This window comes from Mastigoproctus giganteus, chromosome 9 (assembly GCF_048544385.1).
Source record: "Mastigoproctus giganteus isolate SK-2022 chromosome 9, ASM4854438v1, whole genome shotgun sequence".
Classification (NCBI taxonomy): domain Eukaryota; kingdom Metazoa; phylum Arthropoda; class Arachnida; order Uropygi; family Thelyphonidae; genus Mastigoproctus; species Mastigoproctus giganteus.
Window position 1 is genome coordinate 181,519,699 of NC_143583.1, and position 15,218 is coordinate 181,534,916.

General features: G+C 37.3%; 1 protein-coding gene across 2 annotated transcripts in view; it reads left to right on the forward strand.

The window, feature by feature from the left end:
- Positions 1–15,218, forward strand: part of LOC150080925 (uncharacterized) — a 102,280-nt gene that overhangs the window by 27,206 nt on the left and 59,856 nt on the right. For both annotated transcript variants that reach the window (XM_090381464.1, XM_090381465.1), the window contains exon 2: positions 10,956–11,150. In XM_090381464.1, the coding sequence (XP_090237590.1) occupies positions 10,956–11,150 (195 nt within the window). The remainder of the gene's footprint in view (positions 1–10,955; positions 11,151–15,218) is intronic.

Genomic DNA, 15,218 nt, shown 5'->3' on the forward strand with positions numbered 1-15,218 from the left:
ATCGATATTTACATAAAAAAAACCCCGTTGTGTCAATGAGATATTATGGAAGTGAAGTTGAAAAAAATGTAATTAATGATGTTGAAATTTCAAATTATTATTTAATGAGAATTTTTGCGCCAACAGGTGAGTAAGGCTCATGTGGTTGATGGCATATACCCTATAATCTTAAAAGGAGGCGGCAAGTGAGTGCATTGAACCATTAAGGCTAATTATGAGAGCATCACTGGACTCGGGAGAGATTCCGTTGGATTGGTGTAAATTGGAACATAAATGCGGTTCTAGGAGTGTAAAGGGAAATTACCGACCGGCCAGTCTAACTTCAGTAGTAGGGAAAATCATGGAGGAAATGATTAAGGGTGGAATTCAGGATCATTTTGATGGAAATGGAATTCTGTAGAATACACAGCATGGTTTTGTAAAGGGAAAATCGTGTTTAACAAATCTGGTTAGCCATTTTGACAGGTCTCTCCTGAGATGGATTTGGGGAATAATTTCAACATTGTTTATTTGGATTTCAGCAAAGCATTTGACTCAGTCCCACATGAGTGGTTACTTTATAAGTTGGAGCAGGCTGAAATCATAGAGAAAATCCTTAGATAGATAGCACGATGGCTTGAGGGCACCAGGCAGAGGGTTGTGATAAATGGTTATTCCTCAGATTGTGTTAATGTAAGTAGTGTGTTCCTCAAAGGATCAGTATTGGGACCACTGTTGTTTTTGATTATCTTAAATGACATCTATGGAGGGCGGGAGGTCTAAACTTGCAGATGATGTAAAGATCAGTAGAGTAGTACTGCAAAATTTTTTGCTTCTCCATGTAACTATCATTTAAAATTGAATTGTGTGGTTATTGCATTGCAAAATAAATCTAGATAGCTTTGCAAGTATTATCACCTTTCTTGTATGGCCAGTTGCCCATTTCCTTGTATTTTATGCTTGTGTGAAAAAATGATAATACTTCTTTCTGGATGATGGAAATGTTTCTAATTTAAACAGATTCATTATAAAGGACAAAGTAAAGAGAAAAAGAAAAAACATGGAAATAATACTGCAACTCTCACATCTGATGAAATGGGACTAATGTAAAGTGGACACAGCACACTTGATGAACCAATGAAAATGGATAGTGATAAAGCGTCAGACTGTCAGTTTTCCCTTACATCAGAAAAACCAATACTGTAGATTTACCAAAGATTAAATAATTGAAGCTAGTTCAACTGAACTTATTCTTGTCAAAGTGTGTGAAGTACAACTGGCAGTTATGATTCAGTACCAAGAGGAATAACAAAACAAATTAACGTATGCCATGTGTTACATTTCGGGTACATTCATTTTTTTTTTCTTAAATTAAATGAATTTTTAAAAATTTTCTTTGCTTAATAGAAGTGAAAAGTAAATGTACTTATCTCCTTATCAATTAATTACTAAGATTATAAATTTATATAACCCCAGATAAAACTATAGTTTTACATTCTCTAAACTTAGCTGTGCAATGTTTATTACCTTTCTCTCATACTTTTCTAAGTCTCTTTTCTCTATACATATGTATTTCTTCACAAGCGATACTATATTTATGAGTCTTACATAATAATACATGTGAAGGGTGCACGGACTATCTAAAGCTAACAATACTGTATTAAAGGAAAAAGAAGAGAAATAATAATTGCCAAATGTTTATCCAGTTTTTAATAAAATTTGGAATGGGTCAACAAATATTTTTAAAAATCTGAAATATAAAATTTCATGTAAATCTGCCCACGGGGAGTTCAGTGGTTACATGTGGACGAACAGATGGATGGTCATGGTGAATACAGTAGATGCATGTGTGTGAACGTGCCTAAAAAGGTGGCAGTATATCATCTTTCTGTAAAATAAACTGAAAGTCATAAAGCATTGACTGGATTGGACCCTCTTTATCATAAGTAGGAGACCGGCGGAATTACTTAATTACTTAACTGTTGAAAAAAAGCCGTGAATTAGGGTTGAATTTGAAAGTGTCTGCAATTCTGCCCAGACACGATAGGAGGGAGTATATGATGAGAGCCCTGTCGATCAATTCGGCCCTGGAAAGATTGTGCAAGGCTCAAGGGGTAGAATTTTTTTCAGCCTGGTCTGTACTTGTTAACAGGAGAGACTGCTTCTACAGGGATGGGATACACTTAAATATAAAGGGTGCAAGAATGTTTGCTGATGCTATCGAGGCAGTGTTAGGTGGGTCAGAAAACTGCTAGATTGGGGGGATACAAGGACTAATAGATTAACAGTAGCCACTGGCAGAAGTGAAAGTGATTCTTGCACTGCTTCTATTGGAATGAGCCGCAGCCTGGAAAATAAGATGCAGGATATTTCAGAGACTGCTGGGAATCATTGGGGTACAAGTAAACACATGGGTTGTGTTAGGGTAGCTAAGAAAAAGAACAGGTGCATGTATACTTGCATGTACACCAAAGCTAGGAGTTTAGTAAATAAATTTGATGAATTTGAGGTATTGCTCAAAACATCAAAGGCAGATATTGTGGGTATTTCAGAGACGTGGTGTCGCACAGATATAAGGAATGCAGACTGGAATTTGGGGAGTACAATGTCTACAGAAAGGATAGACACAATAGGAAGGGAGAAGGGGTTATGCTATTAGTTAAGAAACACATAAAATCCAAGGAAGTGAAGCCAGTCGACATCGCTGGACAGTGCAGTGTAGAGTCAGTTTGGTGTGACATAAGCATTGGGAGATCAAAATTGAGAGTAGGAGTGTGCTATAGGCCTAATGACTCTGATGAGTATAATAAGAAACTGTACAGGGAAATAGAGTGGGCCAGTAAATCAGAAAGTCTTATAATGGGGGCTTTTAATTTCCCAGATATTGACTGGAATTTGGGGGCTGGTCACTCACACACTAGCAAGGCTTTTGTGGATTTATTGGATGATTGTTTTCTACATCAGCATGTTCGGGTGGCAACAAGAGGGAGCAATACTCTTGATCTGATTATCAGTAGTGATTCTTCATGCATTAAGAATCTGCAGATAAATGAACCACTAGGTGGCAGTGATCACAGTATGCTGAATAACCCTTCCCTTTAACCCTACCATTAGGGTAAAGGGAAGGGTTATTGCTTTCGGAAAGGCAACTATGATGGACTGAGACAGTATTTAAATTCTATACAGTGGGACCAACTGATGATGTTACCAACAGCAAATTCAAAAAGGGAAGCATTCAAAGAACTTATCTTGGAAGCTACTAGGCTTTACATACCAACTAGAAATATTGTTCAAGGTTTAGGCCTAAGTGGATGTCAGATGAACTAATGAGACATATGGCAGAGAAGAAAAATGCATGGGATACATACAAATTAACACGTGACACAGAAGCCTATGATAGATACAAGTTGATCTGTAACCAAGTTACAAAGGAGGTTAGGCAGGCGAAGGCAGATTACGAGAAATCTTTGGCATGGGATGCAAAGAAAAACAGCAAGGAGTTCTTTACTTATGTAAACTCTAGAAGGAAGGGGATGAATCAGATTGGTCCACTTGATATCGATGGGTCAACTGTTGATGATCCTGCTCATGTAGCTAACAAACTAAATGAATATTTTGCATCGACATTCACACATGAGGAGTTATTCAGCGAGGGGAATGCCAGAGGTGTATTCAACTCTGGCAGTAAGCTAGAAAATCTTGTAATAACTGAGAGTAAAGTGGAGGAGAAATTGTTGAAGATAAACACAAGAAAGGCACCTGGGGTGGATGGGATTTATCCAGTTATATTAAAGGAGGCAGCAAAGGAAGTAAGCAAACCCTTAGCCATAATTATGAGAGTTTCCTTGGACTCAGGGGAAGTACCCATGGACTGGAAATGTGCAAATGTGACCCCAATTCACAAAGGAGGATTAAAGGGCGACACAAGTAATTATAGACCTGTTAGTTTAACTTCTGTTCCCGGAAAATTAATGGAGGCACTGGTTAAAGAAGCACTGCAGGATCATCTAGACAAGACGTCAGTTATAGCTCGGACACAGCATGGTTTTGTTAAGGGGAAGTCTTGCCTGACCAATTTGATTGGATACTATGATGGAGTCACAAAAGAACTGGATGCAGGGAATAACTTTGATATTATATACTTGGATCTTAGAAAGGCTTTTGATACTGTTGCACATGGAAGACTGCTGCACAAATTGAAGCAGTGTGGCATTGGAGGCAAATTGCTGCTATGGATAAAGGGGTGGTTGAGGGGGAGAAGACAGAGAGTGGTAATCAATGGACACTGCTCATCGTGGACCAGTGTTATTAGTGGAGTCTCTCAGAGTTCAGTATTGGGTCCATTATTGTTTTCTGTATTTATAAATGATATTGATGATGGTATATCAAGCTTAATTTCCAAGTTTGCAGATGATACGAAGGTTGGCAGGGTTGTCAAGAACACTACTGACACTATGCTACTGCAACAGGATCTGGAAAGGTTGAGCAGATGGGCTGAGAGGTGGCAAATGAAGTTTAACATTGACAAATGTAAAGTACTACATATGGGAAACAGCAACCCCAGAGCAACGTATCAACTCTGTGGTACTACACTGACAGTGGTAGAGAATGAAAGGGACCTGTGGTGGTGTGCAGGCAGATATGAAGTTCTCTGAGCAGTGCAGACGGGCTGCAAGAGTAGCTCATGGTGTATTGTCTATGATATACTGTATAGGAATTTTTCTAGCAGGGATAAGGAGGTGATTATTCCCTTGTATAAGGCAATGGTCAGGCCACACCTAGAGTACTGTATACAGGTCCGAAGGCCTAATTTCAAGAAGGATGTAGAGATGCTGGAACGAGTACAGAGAAAGGCAACAAGATTAGTGAATGGAACAAAGGGGTGCTCTTACGAAGAAAGGCTTAAGTTTTGCAAATTACAGTGTCTGGAGACTAGGCACCAGCGAGGTGATCTGATAGAGGTGTATAAAGCCTTGAATGGTTTGAGCATGCTCAATGCTGATGGAATTTTTCCTCTTGCTCAGATTAATCACCTGAGAGAGCATAAATTCAAATTGAGGAAAGAGAGATGTAGGATAGACGTGAGGAAATTTGCCTTTAGCCAACGGATGGTTGGTTGGTGGAAGAGACTTCCATCCCTTGTCGTGAAAGTTGATAGCCTAAATAAGTTTAAGGCTTGGCTGGACAGGTATTTCGAACGAACAGAGGGGTGAAGTGGAAGTGGTTTTTTTTTTTTTTTGGCTGATGCTGCGTAAGCTTGCTTTCTTGCATCAAATGCCTCTACTAATGCTAATACTAAAATAAGTCTTGTGGCTATTGCACTTAAGTGAAAGTTTTATTTACTTGATTATTTTTGTAAGATTAATTTTTCCTGGTTGTTGTAAGTTTTCAGGTATGTTAGCAAATTAAGCTATATTGTGCTGTTGTGCATTATGTCTATATGCATGTTTGTGTTCACTGGCCAATTTGCATGTTGTGTAGGATGAAAAACAGGTTAACCCATGCCCCCTGTGCACACCCTTTTTCCTCTCTTCCCCTTGAAAAAATAACTGTTATGCAGATCTCATGTTGTTACCAAACCTCACCGTGAGATAAGTACTCAACACAGTGAGGTTTGGTAACCACTTCCTAAGTATAGAAATTTAACCACTTCGTGAGTATAGATATTTAACCTGCGAGGTATTTAACCACTTCTTGAATATAGATATTTAACCTGTGATTATTTGATAATTGAACGTGTCTGAAATGCAATGCATATATTATCATCTTATTTTTGCCATGTCTGTGCATCCATCTGCATGTAATAACTCAACTGCCACTCTATAGATTTTCATGAAATCTTATATTTGGGCCTTTTAAAATGATTTGTCAAATTTCATTAAAATTGGAACAATAGAAATCTGGTAATTATTTTACTTATTTATTTATTATTATTATTTTTTTCATTCAATTGAACTCAACTTGGAACCCAGCAGATGGATTTTCATTAAATTTTAGAAAGGTCTGTAGAACCATCCCAAATTTCATTAAAATTGGGCCAGTAGAAATCCAGCAGTTATTATTTCTTTTTTTCATACATATCACATACGCTATCCATAATATTAGTCTAAACACAGGATATTATGTTTGTTGTCATGCACTGGTGTGAGGAATGAATGGGCAAATGTGCACAAATGAAATTTCATGGTTCATTAGTTGTTGCTTTCTGCCCCTTTTTTTTTTTTTTTTTTGTCATATATCATATGTAAGTGGCCTCCGTAGCCGAGTGGGCAGGAGCGGGAGTGCAGTAGCACACGCTCTTTGAGTAGACCGGGGTTCAAGCCCCTGACTGCTGAATACGGTCGATCTGCCAACCCGCACTGGACCAGCGTGGCAGATTATGGTCCATTTCCCTCAACATGAATTGTTGAGGAGGCTTCCATCCTGCAGTGGGTTGATAAAGGCTGCACTTTACTTTTTTTTTTTTTTTATCATAAATTATTGCTAATGCAGTGGATAACTTTTGATGAAATTTTATACTTGGTTAATTTTATTGGGTACCAAAATTTCATTAAAATTGGACCAGTACATACCTGGTCTTAGAAAATGAACATTAGTTTTCTGCAACAAGTGCTATTTTATGTATTTCATTAATAATATTATGTGTGATGCACAAGCAATAAATGAATTTTTTTTTAATCGTGTAATTTGAATTTGTTTCAATAAAATTGTCTGAAAGAGTTTGTTAAATACTAACAGGGGACACTCCAGTTGTTTGGAGTATCCCCTGTGAGAGAATAATCACTACTAACTAAGTTATTGACAAAGTAAATCTGTTGCCTACTAACTATAATTGAATGAATTAATTAATCTCTCAGTTATCTCATTGCTGCTAATCGTCAAAGTGATATGTTTGTCTATTTGAATATAATGCAATGAGTCAAATTATTTGTTATAATAGATTGAATCAGTTATGTCCTCTTGATTATTTCCATTAGTAATTAGTAACTATAGGTTTTCTATAATCAACTGATTTGTCATAATTAAAATAATCAGTTATGTATTCTCAATTATGTTCATCACTAGTGACAGCCCTGTTAATGTAGTTAGTTTTGTGCAAAGTATATAACTGACTGTGATCTTTGTTTACACTTTCATTATTCATTCTTTTGTTTGAAGTTAATAACATATTCAAAACCTACGTTGGTGTTATTATGTTTATTTCGAAACTGGAAATATGTACATAATGGGGTCAAACGTTTCGTGATATTTTCTTACCACTTCAGTGACAGCTGTCTTTGTAATATCTCTGTCATAAAAGATCACTTTTGTCACAAGGACTTGCTTGTTCTTCCATTATGTACATATTTCCAATTTGGAAATAAAAATAGCCAGGTGGGCAGGAGTAGCAGTGTGTAGCTTCTTGATTAGACCGGGGTTCGAGCCCGTGACTACCAAATACGGAGAGATGCGGAAAGGTCGGGGAATGACTACCGCATATTCCCGGAGCAATATGGCCTTAGTTGCCAATGCTCCTAAAAGCCAAAACAACAACAACTTTTTTATTTTCAACCAACACAGTTTTACCTATGCATCATGCTGCTCAAGAAATACCTTAATTTATTCTTTTGTTGATTATGTTTTGTATACATAGTTTTGTGTAGCCTAACTTTATCTGAATGCTTGTTTCATCCTAGCACTGATTTTTCTTGTCATATTTCTCAAGTCATTATCTTTCTATACATTAAAATAATTTTCCTCCTAATGATATTTATTCAGCCAATAGGAGAAGAGAGATGTGGGTTACGTGGTAATAAAAAAAAAAAAGAAGTAAAGTGCAGCCATTATCAACCCACTGCAGGATGGAAGCCTCCTCAACAATTCATGCTGAGAGAAATGGACCATAATCTGCCACGCTGGTCCAGTGCGGGTTGGCAGATCGACCGTATTCAGCAGTCAGGGGCTTGAACCCCAAAGAGCATGTGCTACTGCACTCCTGCTACATAAGAAATACAAAAATACGCAACAGAAGCTTGTTTCACTGTGGTAAAACAAACTTCTGTTTAGGCATGGTCACGCACTATGTTTATCTAACGTGACCACCTGGTACCATTCTTGATTTCCATATGTAACATATTTATTTAAATAAACTAAATGCAACAAGGCATAATATTTTAAAAGTTTAAGATTCTATATAATATTGGTGTAGATACACCATAGACAACTCTTAAAGTGCCTCCGTAGCCAGGTGGGAAGGAGCAGCAGTGCGTAGCACACGCTTCTTGGTTAGACCGGGGTTCAAGCCCGTCACCACCAAATACGGAGGATGCGGAAAGGTCAGGGAATGACCACCGCATATCCCGGAGTAATATGGGCTTAGTTGCTAATGCTCCTAAAAACCAAATAACAACAACAACAACTCTTAAAGTAGTGTGAAAGGCACCTACTGATGAAAAGCCAACTAGCTTTGAAATGGTGCTGTCTGGGTGGTGGTGGTGCCCACCAAGAATAAGTGAGAATAGTCTTCTTGGTAACTCGTGAAGGATGAGCACAATATGAGATACAGATGAAATGATGCCTTTCACGCTACGATTGTAGTTTTTCTTTAAGAGTTGTCTATGGTGTATCTACACCAATATTATATAGATATAGTAATGTATTTATGTATTCATAGCTGAGGAAGAGACACACACAGAGTCGAAACCTTCTGTAAGTATTTTATTTTATCAAAAGAAGCGAGCGCAGCAAGCAGGGGCAAAGCCCCCTAGTAAAAAAATTATAAAAATATTTTATTATAATGATTTTAGAGGAACAGCATATTTCACCATTATTTCTTCAGCAGTGTTTATTACACACAACTTTGTACATTATATATATACAGGGTGTCTCAAAAATATTGGTACAAATGTTTAGGGGTAACAAACCTTTAGGTAACATCTAAAGGAATGTGAATCGCATAGGAACCCGTAACTGGAAACGTCACCGTAAGTCCGTACACTGCGCTGTTCATCAGTTCGCAAGAGGGAAAATTTCTGGTTTACTCATTCAAGCAGTAGTCGCCGCACGAAGAGCATGCATCGATATACGAACTGTGAACTGGCAGACATGCACCTAGTGTATGGATTAGCAGAGAGCCCACACGGTGTGTGCCCCCATGCGGCACAACATCGCTTTGCAATAAATGTGTGGGCAGGTATGGTAGGTGACTGCTTAGTATTTTGGGCGTCAATGGATTAGCCGTGGTGGACCTGTTGCCTGGCCCCCACGCTCACCTGATTTATCGAGCCTTGATTTCTTTCTTTGGGGGCCCTCAAATCTATCGTGTATGAATCGCCTGTGGAGAAGGAAATGGATCTCGTGGCGAGACTTGTTTGCGCTGCTGCTACTGTCAAAGAAACTCCAGGTGTGTTCGACTGTATCCGCCAATCCATGCTGCGTCGGTGTCACGCATGCATTGAATCTCATGGTGGAACCTTCGAGCATCTGTTGTAACATCATGAAATGCATCCATCTTGTACTCCATTGTTAATATTATGTCAAATAAATGTTTGCCACTAATTACTGTCTTGTGTCATTTCTGCTTCTTGTGCCTCTGCTACTACTTTCCCGTGACGTTTCCAGTTATGGGTCCCTATGCGATTCACATTCCTTTAAATGTTACCTACCTAAACGTTTGTACCAATGTTTTTGAGACACCCTGTATATATTTATATACACTGGTGTTCGAAGAAAGTGCATTACCCCTTAAAATTGTAATTGTCAACAATGTTCTCAACAATGAAATTAGTTTATGTTTAAACAATGATTGATTTATCAAAAGAAATGAAAACGTAGCCTGTAAAATAAATCAAGTTATAATAAAAGAGAAATTATTTACCACTTACAAATGTTAGTGTTTATTCTTCATCATCATCGACTAAATGCACACACGTTGATCACTCATTATTGGCTCAGCACTCGTTGGTTTGTTGCACAAGGAGTCGTCTTCAGAAATGTTTCAAGCGGCATTTGTTTCCAAGATAATCTTCTCTTTTAATTATAAATTTCGTGATTGCATGCATATGCATTTTTTAACGGCACACACAAATTGCAACTAGCACGATTCGCGTGGAGTAACAAGTTTATGAAGCTTAAAAAAAACAAAGAATGAAGAGATGATTCTGAAAATTTATGTTTTTTATACGATTGAAGATTTCGGTAAAGGGGAAACATTTCACCATAATAACGTAAAAACCAAAAAATTCCAGCTATTGGTATTTTCGCAAATGCAATAACATTGAGTTTACTACCCGTTTATAATTGCTTGCAGTAACAGAAAAGCCCAGTAAACTGGAAAGTACAAATTGTTTTATGGTTGTGACATTCAGAAATGTGCTTTAGAAAAATATCACAAAGGCGTTCAAAATTGATTCTTATAACGGAACATATGATGACGATGAAAGGGTAGTGCATTTTAATGATTTGAATTGTTAACTAATACAATTTACAAACCACGCTCAAGACCTTTTATATGGTCTTAAGGTCACGCTCATGACCTTTTAAATGACATTTTAGAGAGATAAATAGCTTAGTTATACAGTGAAAATTTCAACTTCCTAGATCTTGAAACGAATTACCAAAAATCAATGTTATTGGGTTCACATTATGATATTTTAACGATACGATGGTGTCTCTGGAATTGATTAATATCATAAAGCGGGGTACACCGTATTATACAGCTATGCACACGTGATTTTTAATGCAGTATTTATGAATGTTTAACATTCATTTTTTTGCAATTAATGTTCATATTTTCGATTTTGTTGATACTTGGGGGAAAAAAACTCGCAAAGTGAGAACTGCCTGTATTTCTATTTGTGATGCTAGTGATTAATGTAACATAACATCGCGAAAAAGGGTTAGAAATGTGAAATTCCTAGGTGATGCACTTTGTTTGAACACCAGTGTACATGCTTATTTATTTATACTTATTATTTTTTTTTCCTGTTCACTTATAGGCTTGCAGTACAATAAGCTTGGCATGTATAGTTAGTGCTGGTACTGATAACCAAGATGTACTAGAACTTCCTCTTGTGGGACGTATCCGATTTCACATTTTCATCTGTGTTTTCACATTTCTGCTCAGTGCCACATTCTTGTTCCTAGATGTCACTACAATTGTTGAAAGTCTTCCTTTGAAGTGGAATGTCATCGTAAGTTTTACAAACTTAGATTATTCACTTTCAGATTAGAATACATATGTTGGGTTGGGTTGTGTTCTTTGTAAAGTACTGGTTGTTACACTTTGGTTTTTTTTTTTTTTTTTTCATATTATATTTCAGCATTAATTTGAAAATTTTATGCCTTTATGAACTCATTTTCTCTGTTGGGAATACTTTGGACCTACCTATAACAAAGGGCAACTTTTGGCTATGAAGACTTGGGCTTATATTAGCAATGACACCATTATCCACAGGTCTACCTAAATTGCTAATACTATTTTGTACAAATAGCATGATAAAAAGTAAATCCTGTACTTGTCGAGATAATCCAGGACACTGTTACGAGCTATTTCAAGATTTAACTGGTCCATCATTAAACTTCAGGTAGCCACTGTTAGTGAACCTATGCTAAATTCTGAATAATATACACAGCCCTTGTAGCCAAGTGGTATATAAGAGGAAAGAAAACTTCCAGTTTTCTTTCCTCTTATATACACAACACAATCACATAATAGAGATTGTGTTGTGCCACCTTTAAACCCTAATACACGAGGCTTCATTTTCACTATACAGCAAACTAATAAAGGTTGCAAAGTTATATTTCACTGCAGGTATTGAAATAATTAAAACATTGTATGCATTTCTGCTTTCAACTTCTGTTTTGGGGGAACCTTTGAGAACAGAAACGTATCTAATTGTGAAATTATTCCAATGCTTGCATTGAAATATAATCCAGAAACTTTTATTAGTGTTCTGTTTATGTTCCAGGATCACTAGGTCAGAGGATTTTATAACTAATCATTTTTGACAGTGAAGATAATCATTAACCATATTTAAGAGTCGCATAAGTTTGAACCATTGTCAGCTCAAGCATGTTGACTCTGGTTCAAAAATAAAGAAAGGTAGAAGTCTTTCGGGGATCTTTCCCATTCACTGTATTCTCATGTTTAACCGTTCAGCTACATTTGGGCTGTTGGATTTCAACTTAAATTTTAAAAATACCCGTTACTGAATTAATGTAAAAATGGCCAAAAAATAAAGCTTGCTATTTATTTTTGGTATATTAGTATTAAATGGCATAAGGATGCAAGGAAGTAAACTTATTCTGTATCTGCCAAAAAAAAAAAAAAAAATCTCACAATATCGTCACTCTCCTACCTATCGTCAAGACGTGCCCATCCAATTCCTATTTCAATTTCACCTAGGCTGCACTTATTTATTTTTGGTACATTAGTATTAAATGGCATAATGATGCAAGAAAATAAACTTATTCTGTATCTGCCAAAAAAAAAAAAACTTTCTCTCAATATTCCTTTTATCAAAATGTGCTCATCCAGTTCTTCATTGAATTTCATCTAGGCGGCACAAAAGGGAAATTTCATGAGATCTGCTCTACTGTTACTCCTTATGATTTTAAAGTTTCTCCTTGCCTAACTGACCAGTGAGAAAATTCCTCCCTCATTCACTTTATTAAAACCCTTTGTGGCCTTACAATTCAATCAAATCACTCATAAAGGTGTCTAGTTGCTAAACTCTTTCAAAAGTAGGTAAAAGCTAATTCAAATTAAAAAAAAAATTATTTTAAAATTTTTTTTGGAATCATTACAAAAGCATATAATGGTACTTTGTCTCCTTTGATGCACGTGTTTTAACATCGCTGGATTTGTGAACTAAAAGGCCAAAAGATAAATGATAGTTAAAATTTAGTAGCATATGATAGAATAAAGACCCCCATCTCCTCCGGAACCGCAAGACACCAGCATCTGAAATAACCAAGGGACATTGCATTTCAGTAACTTCTAAACCTACCTAAGGGCTGGGTTGAAAAGCTGTGGTTCTACACTCTGCAAACAACTTACAAAGTACAGTACTTATCCTCTAGAATTATAAAATAAAAATAGAGCAAGGTAGAACTCTTCCAGTGATGTCATCACTCATTTCTTTCCGATGAAATTAATCAGAAGTGGGATCTGCAGAAAGAACATTTTATGGGTTTGAAAAAAGTATATAGTGGGAACATTAATTGAATTGAACATTAAATTTATCAAAATAAAACAAGATATAGAAAAAAGAAAAAAAAAAGAAGAAGAAGATACTGCTGAATATCAAGTTTCCTGTAAAAAACAGATTTTCATGTGGGGGTGGAACCAAACTTGGAGAAAAGAAGAAAACAGCTGGCACTGGCACCTTCTGAAAGTTTCAAAAAAGAAAGGTTAAAAATAATAAAACTATCTTTTTTTTCTCTAAGGAAGTTACCTAAAAAAACTTTACATGAGTAACATACACCTAGGTCACTAAAGGCCTCCGTAGCCAAGTGGTCAGGAGCGGGAGTGCAGTAGCACACGCTCTTTGAGTAGACCGGGGTTCAAGCCCCTGACTGCTAAATACGGTCGATCCGCCAGCTCGCACCGGACCAACGTGCTAGATTATGGCCCATGTCCCTCAGCATGAATTGTTGAGGAGGCTTCCATCCTGCAGTGGGTTGATAATGGCTGCACTTTACTTTTAGGTCACTAAATTGGTGAGTCGGTTTTGCCCTACAACAGAACGACTGTGAAGTGCATGAAAGCTGCAAACCACAGGCACAGAATGAAACAAGGTTTCCTAGGCATTAGTATAATTTTCAAGATTCTCTAGGCATTGCTATAGAAAACAAGACCGTTGAAACAGTCGTATTTGTTATACCAGTGTCTAGAGAACCTTTAAAAGTGCATGAAAGGAAATTCCTATATAGCAAAAACAGGAAATCAGCAGAAGCAACTCAAAATAGTAGTAGTAGTAGTAGTAGTGGCATGTGATGCAAGAAAGCAAGTGTATGAGCTTATGCAGCATCAGCCAAAAAAAAAAAAAAAAAAAAAATCAAACCACTCCCTCCAAATGCCTGTCCAGTTCCTCCTTAAATTTATTCAACCTCTCAACTTCCACAACGACAGATGGAAGTTTGTTCCAGCAATTAAACACCCGCTGGCTAAAGGCAAATTTTCGCACATCTATTCTACATCTGTCTTTATTAATTTGAATTTATGCCCCCTTAGGTTCGTAATCTGAATAAGTGGAAGGATCCCATTAGAATTCAGCGTCCTCAACCCATTCAAGGCCTTATACACTTCAATCAGATCACCGCGCAGGTGCCTAGTCTCCAGCCACTGCAATTTGCAGAACTTAGGCCTCTCTTGGTAAGAGGATCCCTTCATTCCCCTCACCAATCTTGTTGCCCTTCTCTGTACACGCTCAAGTAAATCTACATCCTTCCTAAAATGAGGCCTCCAGACCTGTACGCAGTACTCAAGGTTTTTTCTGACCATTGCCTTGTATAGAGGAACAATCACCTCCTTCTCCCTGCTAGCAAAATTCCTATATATCATTGACAAAACCCCATGACCCGCCCTAGCAGCCTGTCTGCACTGCTCAGAAAACTTCATATCTGACTGCACAATTACTCCCAGGTCTTTTTCATTTTCTACCACCTTAAGTGTAGTACCACACAGTTGGTACGTTTCTCTGGGGTTACTTCTACCCATAGGCAGTACTTTGCATTTGTCAAGGTTAAACTTCAGTTACCACTTCTTAGCCCATCTGTCCAAATTATCTAGATCCTGTTGCAGTAGCACACTGCCATTACTGTCATTAACAACCCTGCCAACCTTTGTATCATCTGCAAACTTCGACATTTAGCCTGATATGCCTTCATCAATATCATTGATAAATATACAAAACAACAGTGGACCCAACACCGAACCCTGTGGGACTCCACTAATAACATTAGTCCACGAAGAGCAACACCCATTGATTACCACCCTCTGTCTTCTCCCACTTAACCATCCTTTTATCTGTTGTAGCAACTTACCCTTAATACCATTCTGCTCCAATTTGTACAATAGTCTTCCATGCGCAACAGTGTCAAAAGCTTTCCTGAAATCCAAATATATGATATCAAAATTATTTTTTGCATCCAGTTCCTTTGTAACCACATCATAATATCTTATCAAATTTGCCGGACAAGATTTTCCCTTAACAAACCCATGCTGTGTCTGAATTATTGCTGCAGTCTTGTCTAGA